The sequence below is a fragment of the Egretta garzetta genome, unplaced genomic scaffold (assembly GCF_000687185.1).
Source record: "Egretta garzetta isolate BGI_Z169 unplaced genomic scaffold, ASM68718v1 scaffold185, whole genome shotgun sequence".
NCBI lineage: Eukaryota > Metazoa > Chordata > Aves > Pelecaniformes > Ardeidae > Egretta > Egretta garzetta.
The window spans coordinates 1,201,301-1,210,362 of NW_009259595.1; the positions used below are offsets into that span (position 1 = coordinate 1,201,301).

General features: G+C 41.8%; 1 protein-coding gene across 2 annotated transcripts in view; it reads right to left on the reverse strand.

Moving 5' to 3' along the window:
• AKT1 (AKT serine/threonine kinase 1) overlaps window positions 1-9,062 on the reverse strand; it is a 98,402-nt gene that overhangs the window by 80,660 nt on the left and 8,680 nt on the right. Inside the window, exons 2-3 of one of the 2 annotated variants that reach the window (XM_035893690.1) lie at window positions 5,115-5,122; window positions 3,050-3,227 (exon numbers count right to left, since the gene is read on the reverse strand). In XM_035893690.1, coding sequence (XP_035749583.1) covers window positions 3,050-3,095 — 46 coding nt within the window. In that variant the 5' untranslated portion in view covers window positions 3,096-3,227; window positions 5,115-5,122. Of the gene's footprint in view, window positions 1-3,049; window positions 3,228-5,114; window positions 5,123-8,695; window positions 8,772-9,062 lie in introns of those variants that run through there. The other variant, XM_009638120.2, reaches the window with a different exon arrangement.

A 9,062-nucleotide genomic window follows, 5' to 3' on the forward strand; every position in this document is an offset into this window, starting at 1 on the left:
GGGGGGAAGTTCATTCATGAATTCTTCCACTTCTGCCTGGCTGAGGTTAGACAAGTCATGGAGATGACTCCGGCCCCTGCACAAACAAGCATCTGCGCTACTGGAAGTAAAGCTTCCTTTAAGCGACTGACTTACAGAACTGCCAAGAGCTCTCGGCCAGGCAGCGATGCTTAATTTCATTTCTCCATTTGTATTTTTAATCTTGGAAACAAAAACAGAAATGTAAAGCATGCTGACAGAAGAAAACAACCCCACAATTCTAGAAAGCCCTGCTATTTCCCTGCCAGGCCGAAACACCTGCTCCTGCTAATGATGGCTTTATGCTTATATACACCTGCCATCCAGAAGGGCTCCAGAGCACTTTGCAGCCTGATTTATACACACACAAATCATTACAACCACCAAAATTAAGCCACTGCTGGGGCGAGATGTAGGAACTGTTTAACTGCACACAGCCATGCTCTTCAACTGCTCAGGACGTGAACTAAGAGACACCATATCCAAGCAAAGCTATGGGGGAACGTTGGGCAATGATGTTCTCTCTACCTAATCTGGATTTCGGCCAGTCACTACTTAAAATATTTGCATGTGGAAAGCCCTAGGATCTTTAAAGAACACATGCAGTGCAACCTTTGGTTTTATAAATGATCCAAAAGACAAACAATATATATTTCCTATATCTAAAATCCTCCTTTAGCAGTCCCTCCCTGCAGTAATTACTGTTTATGCCTCAACTTCAGAAGCTCACAGTATCAGACATCAGTTTTGGAAACATCCTGTGGTTGAAGCACTTGATCTTGCAGAGCCAGCAAACTGATAGGGTCTGGCAATAAATATAGATAATTAGAAAAAAAAAAATCCTTTACAACACACACACGCACACGAGTGGATCAGTTCCCCACATGCGCACCTCCAACCAAAAGAACTGAATCTGTCAACTGATCCCGAACCAGCTACAAAAACCAAGAGAGTAGCGGAGCTGACACAATGGCAAGCTGAGGAGGAGAGAGAACACTGCTTTCTAAAACCTTCCTCGTAAAAAATGCCAAAAAACCCGCCAAATTAACAGTTGCAAAGTCAATGAAGTGGAATGAAATAGGTGTCACTGCAAACACCAAGAAGGCAAAAAGGCACTGGGGAACAGGGCAAAAAGATTAGGAAACCTGGTATCCAAAATATGCCAACATATGTTTAACAATTCGTGTGTTCAGGCACAAATTTGCAGTCTCAAATACGCAGAACATGCAGAGTAACATTTTGGAATTGGAAATGTGTTCAGCACATAATATCATCATAATATTATCAGCAAATGATCAGAGATAATAATCTGTTTCTCTAAGGTAATTTAAAAAAAAAAAAAAATCAGATCAGGAGATCAGGGCATCTTTTACTAAGAGCTCATCCAGAGGTCTCCTTACTTGAGCTTTATCGCAATCCTAGAAACAACAAAAATTCAATTCTCAAGAGTAAATGCAGACAAGCTTGAAATACATGACTGTTTTAAAGTTTCAGACACATCTACCTCTGAATCATCCTGGCAATACAATTCCATTTTCATACTTTTAAAATACATGTTTCTCCCCCATATTTTTTTACAGCACTCCTCAAAATAACAAAATATTTTTTTTAAACTACAGGTAAATGCAGAAAGAATTATAATAACAGACAGTTAAAAAACCCTCAGCTTAGAAACATCATTTAAATCTAAAAACATCTCTCTGATCTGAAGAGCTTCTAGATTCATAAGTGAGAATAGGAAGCATAATTCCGTGTTTCTTTCTCCTGTTTTACCTAAACACAGCATAATTCTCAAATACTTTCTCAGAACAAGGTAGTCTGGGACCCCCAGAATTATCAAATTAGTTATTTAAGATAATGAGTGGAAAGGCATTTTCTAACTGAAACAAACCAGAACAAAAAAAAAAGGAAAAAACTTTATCAAAACATTTTTACACCAAGCATCAGACAAGTTGCTAAACTAAGCTGCATATCCAGCTGTTAGAAATATACTGTTTCCACCCTTTTAAAACACAGATTATCAACAGGTCTTCTAAATTCTTAGAATTTCTTATTGTTGCAGAAGAACTATCAGCCTTTATCAAGGTTACGATAACGTATTTCCATTTTCTTCCAGAAATAATCATGCTACACCTTTGCACCTTCAGGCAAGCTGTTGCAAACCCTCTAGAAAAATCCTGAGTCTGCAGACCAGTGCGAGTTTCCCTACTGCCAGAACACACAGATTCTGGTTTTGGTCAAAAAAAAAAATGATGATATTATGGAAAGTACCTAATACTGTTCTCTCCTTTCCAAGAAACAACAGTAGAATGCAAAGAAACAGGTACGTCAAGTACGTTACAGTAGCAATGCTGTAGTACTTGGAAACAAACACCTCCCTACTCCCCCAAAAAAGAACAAACCCACTGTTTTGTAAAAAGCATAATGGTACACGTGACTATGTTACTTCAGTTTTGCCATCCAGTCAAGAATAAAGACTTTTTATAAAAATCAAATGCCATTAGAGGTACAAAAGAAATGCATGGAGCACACAAACTCAAGGCTATTCTTCCCGTCTAGGACACTGGTACCAAGAGCAGTTTCACACACAAACAAACCAGCACATTCTCTAGCAAGTCTCTCGAAGGGCACAGCAGTGCTCGCAAAATACAGGCATATTTTTCACCGCTCAGATGAAGATTCACCTCAAGACAATTTTATCTTCTAACGCAAAAAGAAAAGCTACAGACCTATATGTAAAACAAAACACGCTGCAGTTTAACCTTTAACATTCTAAGTAGCACCCCCCTTCAGTTGCTATCTTTATCATCATTTTCAAAGCAGTTGACACAGTTTTTGGTGCACACACACACATGCACACACCCAAAGAAAACCCCTTATACGTGCATTTTTTCAAACTTGACAGTCACGCACGCTCCTTATCCACTGTTTCCCATTAGGGTGAATGGAACAGAGTATTTGAAGATAGGCCAGGACAGATTACCGCGTGAGAGAAAGCCCCTCTACCGTCCTGGAGGGAAGAGACACTTACCTCGTTTGTGAAGCCACCCTTCCTTCACTATTGCTACTTCATTCATAATGGCAGGAATGTCTCTTGAAAAACCAGTTTATGCCAAAAGATCACTCTGTTGAAATTCCTGAACTCCCGCAGAAGGCTCCACAAAAGGAATGGGGTTGTTTTTTTCCGTTTTTCTCCTTCTCAGCTATTTCTAAAAGGATCAAAAGAAGAGCGCACCATCATTTTGAAGCATGTCACATATGTACAGTAAGGGATATAACAGGGAGTAGCTTTCATTGCTGGGTTGCTGGTTGGGGGGGGATATTATTATTGTTGTGATTATAGCAAATCCTAAATGAGAGCTTTGCTCTTCACAACGATTTTTATATCTTGGCAGGTGGAGGTGCCAAAATAGGTGCTTACTAAAGTCCTGCTTCTTCACTGAGCAGATTGATCGCGGGCAGACTCACAACATCACCAGGCACCGTCTGGTTTAGAGGTGGATGCAAGACCTTGCACACTAGACCTCCATACCTCCAACACCACCTCACTCTCCACAACAATAAAACTTCTCAGATTTCACAAAGTCTAAGTTTAATTATTTCCTGGTAAGAAGACTTCCACAACGTCTTCTGGAAGGTTTCTCTACAGCCTGATGTATAGCAGTCTATCAAATAACACACAGTGCATCCACCCCTAACTGTAAAAACTCCTAACACTCTCCTTCAAATTTTCATAGCTTCAGCGTCATCCTGTTAATCCCACTCAGATCTCCTCAACTCCCCCCAAAACTGTCTTCTCTTTGATATTTATAGCCCCTACCTCTCCTAGAGGTATATAAAGAATCTCAGATAAGCTCACATACCTTTCTGTCACCCTAAATCAGCCCTTATAGCACCCTGATCAATTTTATTGCTCTTCCCTGAATGCACCACAGTTTGCTGCTGTCTTTCTCGCAGCGAGTTACACCTAAGCACAACTTAGAATTTTTACCCCTCTGCTTTATGAGATGAGGTCCCTATCTAAATAGCTCAAAATTGGCATATCTTATTGAAAATGTGTCTAGCTCAAGGCTGACTACCACAGAAACGTTCTTCGTTTTTCTCTCCCTCAATGAAAGTAATCTCTTCCCAAATGCATTAGCTTTTATTATTTTTCTAAATTGAATCTGATTATTTTTCTGCTTGTGGTACAAATGTTCTGTTTGTTTTTCTTTAATGACTTCTGTGCTCTCCGAAGTGTCCATACCACCATTCAATCTGGTATTACATGGGTGCTCAAAAAATCTAATTGGTGACAAATTCCCAGCAATAATCAAGAAATTTAATAAAACAGAACCCAGCAGCGTTTGTAACTCACCACCAAAGACCTGGCTTTTACTGGAGTCTCTCTCCAACCACAGAGACATCACATTCTCACCTAACAAATATATACCATCTCTGCATGCATTTGGCACACGTGCATCAATTATCTCTGAACATGCAGGTGATAGCCATCCATCAGAAACTAGATTAAAAAGCAACTAATTCCCCATAACTCACTACGAGACAACCCTGGATGGAAGAAACAGGTGGTCAAAATGAATCCAACCTAGAAGTGAAACCCCAGCAGGGACAGAGGGGCTCTGTGCCGTACATCACCAGTGCTCTGAAACGGGCAGCCTTCAAAGCAAGGAGGTCACATTGGAACACGTTCCATCACTGCAAGGAGAAACGGACTGGGAGAACGGACGCCACTCCCCTGATACTTCTGCCTATCGACTTTCACTGTTTATCACTACTCCTCAGCTTTTCCAGAAACACTTTATTTTCTATTTTTTTCCCAGAAACAAGCTGGGTTTTTTTTCCCAAATTACAAATCTGCTGTATCTCACTGGTTATAATTATCAACTCCAAGAAACAGATAAGTCGTTTGCCTAAGGGTGGGAAAACACACGAAAAATGACATTGGAACAAAAGACATGTAAGAATTCCTTAATTTCATAAACAAATAGGAGAACACCATACACTGCAGAATAGAGACCAGGCAGCGATCTGCCAGAGTTACCTTGGAACAAACTCTTTTAGCTCCAGAGCAATTAGGATAGAACCTGACAAACATGGCAGGCTCTCGTTCTCGTTTCAAAAAGGCATGCACAAGGCATGCGAGCTAGACTTAACTTGATGTCAAGAGGAGGCCAGACCTTGTTTAGAGCCTTCATGTAAGCATCAAGCAATTTGCAAAGCGTTGAACAAAACCACTAAGATTATCACAGCTTACGTCTGGAAATGCAATACCCAGGTGTGAAAGGTAACGCTTCGAACGCCGTGCCTAACACAACATGGGGACTGTGCAACCTACCCCTGCATCTTGAATTCAACAACTTAGCTGCACTGAATGATCAACATCCTTTCCAATAACCATATGTAAAAAAAAAAAAGCTACAAGCCAAACTAATCAGTAGAAAGGAAAATCCTAGTATTAAACACCGAAAAAAAAAGAGCTAAGGACTAAGATTCTGCAATCTGAAGCTACCTTACTCCAGGTTGTTCTCTGTTAGTGCTTGCCAAGGTTACCACTTGGCAGCCTCCTGCTTGTCATCGGCTAAACTGCTATCTCATAATCTGGATTTGAATGACAATACAGCCCAAAAAACCAAATCGACACAGAATAACTACTTTTTGTACTCTCTGTGTCATCCAGAAAGTTTGGACTGCCTTTTCCCTGCAATTTCTACCCAAGAAACATTCCCTCCTGCTACTGCAGCAGCCCTGCGATCAGGGATGTGTCTTTACCTGCCCGTCTCCTTCAAGGAGAGAGGGGTGGTGAAGGGGGTAGTGGGTACTGTAAAGAAGCTACACACAGAGGACTGGGTAGCACTGCACAATGAAGTGGAAAAACACTAAAAATTCCCTGACATCAACCTGCAGCATGGGCTCCACCTCAGTCCTTCAATCTGCTATGCCAGAGCGCTTATTTTATAAAGGGGAACTTAAATTTTTCTTCACAGTGTGAAGAGCTGGGAATCCCTTCTCACTGTCCAACAAGATGCCCATAGACACAGCTCCAACAGAAGCAAACCCTCTCTACCTGGTATATTTTAAAACACACATTCAAGCTGTGCCCAATATATCTATTCTAGTAAAAGACGCTATTGAAGACAGTGGCAGCAAGTAAGAGTAATTTCTCAGAATAGAAGAGCCAGTTAACTACAGGTCAATGTACTACTGAAGATGTGTAAACCAGAGAAAGTTCCTTTTCCGTAAAATCCTTAGAGGGGGAAAAAAAAAAAAAAGGGAATGATTACAGTCCTCATTTATGGCCATCTAGGAATGGTTCCCAGAGAACAGAAGGCATCTGAAGTAAGTATGACCCGGCTCCTCCAGCCTGCGTCTGCACATGACTGAACACTGTCAAAAGCTAAACAACCCCGTCTTTCTCTTAGCCTTCTGTTTGCTTGTTTTTCAATATGCATTTCTGTAATACCTTTTTCAATACCGAAGTGTTCCTCATGTGGCCGAAGAGCAGTAAATCATGAATGGCATGACATCAGCATTCTATCATGGTGACGCTGGTTTTACGCATGCATTGATTCCTTAAAGGTTATTAACTTCTTCATAAATAATGAGATAACTCGCTTCCCTAGGCACTGCAGCAGCAAAACCTGCTCTAAGGAGTCAGTGAAACCAACCGTCCCACAGAAGGTGGAGCAGAACCATCTTTTCCGTATTTGGGAGAGTCGTGCTAGAGCTCCTTCTCTCATTCTCTTCCACTTACTACGCTCACCTTCTTTTGTCTCTACAAGATCGAAGGATGAATCTGTCCTCCTCCTTGCCCTCTTTCCAAGATGAAATTTTCTATTTGTTTCTACTCACACCCTAAAGCACAGCAGGAAGAAAAGGAATTCTTCCGTAACACTGAAGCTGAAACCTAAGCTTACGGGATGCAGGAGCATCTATGGTAATTACCTCATCTATGAGGGAGAGTAAGCAAGCGACTGAAGGAGGATCAAACCCGCCAACCTTGGTCCAAACCCGCCAACCTTGGTCCTGGCGCTAGCCTCACCTGGCATGTTAGACTGTGTCTAGGCTGTACTGGTTAGCCCAGATCAGAAAGCAGGTCACAGCAAAGCATGCTGCTGGACTAACACTTTGCCCATCACACCACCAGTTGCCGAAGCCCACTGCCCTGGTGTGGCACAGTGCCGATGCTCCCAGGAGGACACCCTGAGCCCTAACATATTATACATCCGTACATGTTCTTATGACACACAACAGCAGGACCAGGCAAAAAAGGATCCAGCTGCCCCTATTTGCCTACCTCGGCCATGTGACACTACCACCAGAGTAGAAAAGAGACACAGGAACTAGAAGGGGGCAGAGGGGTGCATGTTTGGGCCCATTACCTGGGATATGAAGAGCAACCTAAACTCTCATCCCACGGCAGATCCCAATGTTAAGCTCACAGCTGACAGCCAACTGCACCTGAACAGCACAGACACAACAAAGCTGGGCTCCAGCCAGCATTTCAAGTGGAGCGTACAGCTAGGTGTCCCCGCCAGGCTTTGGCCAGCGAAGTACATCTCCCGCATTATGCAAATCCTGCCTTGGGCGTTTCACGGGAGTGGCAGCGGTTCCAACGCGCTCAAGGCCCTCTGAGCATACAGCAGCGGCTTCGCACCATGACCCAGTTACCAAATCTGGGCAGACAGCTTTCAAGAAAGCTTAGAGGGACCAGGTTGTTCCAGCATCTTAGCTTACTTTACAAAAACGTATTGTGGGCCGTGAGTTAGGTGTGGTCACCAGTATTTGCTACGATATGTTGTGTGTCAAATGACACCAGGTCTAAACTGGTGTTTCACGGCTACACGTACAGCTTATCACAAGGTTCAGAAAGGCTTCTCCGATACCAAGAGCTACAGGAAAAATGGTAAGTGGAGAATAAAAATCTCTAAAGCCGCATCCACTTTCCTTTCAATCTGTTAGCCTAACCTGGGTTTACAAAACTGTAATTGGAAAGGCTTGTGCTCCCATGTCTTTGCTGATCAATAGACAGGAGGTTAACACTGTTCAGGTGAGGGGCCAGAGTTACGACATCCAGCCGTCCAAGCTGCAACCACAACGATAGCTTGATAGGACAAACTGCGCTGCTTATTTCAAAACTGAGCGATGGCAGAAAAGAGACTTCTTCATACTCTCTCTGTCAAAGACACAGGCCAGACAAAATCCTCTTTATGTTCCCAAACAAGAACAAGGTCCTTTTACAGTTTATGCTCATATAATTTAAGAACTGTGCTGCTCAGAAACTTCTGTAACAACTTTAAATGCATTTAATCAAATTCCATTTTAAACTATTTATAACAGAAGTTTTGTTCTGTTCCCAAACAAATCAAGTCAGTCATGAACCTATTTAATTCTTAATCACTTACAGGACATTTTTATAAGCCAGCAAGTGAATGCTGGAGCTACAAGTTACTTGCGGACATTGGAGCAATTCTTAAATTTGATTTATTGCTGCTGCACACCAAAAACAGCTCTATAAACATCGCACACAACAAAAACCCTCCTATTTAAAAAAATCAAAGGTAGTTCCACAGTGTCTTTAAATCTATTAGCTCAGACAAATGTTGTGGCTGTCATCAGGAAATTAACTACTACATAAAAGTAATTACTAGTCATGCAGTATGTCAAATTTATTTACCTGTAAACAAATTCTTCTGAATTAAGTGTTAGTAACTCTCCTTTATAACTGTATTTTGAAATGTACATCCCTCCTGTGGTATAAATAAAACAAACAAGAGCAAATCAGGGATTTGCTTCTTATATGTTAGAGGTGGTAGGAAAACAAAGCAAAATCAAATACCTTCCCCAAGGGGGTGGGAGGAAGAGGGGGGGGTACCGATAAGGTGCAAGCTGCATTAGCGTCAGCAGCGTACTGCCAGTAAAATAAAAGAATAGTGGCAGCATGTTCATATACTCGATTATAATTACGTGCTTTACAAAGAAACAGAAGCAAAAGTCCTGTAAGTCTCCAAGAACATTTCTGAAACTGCAGAATTTCACCTGGG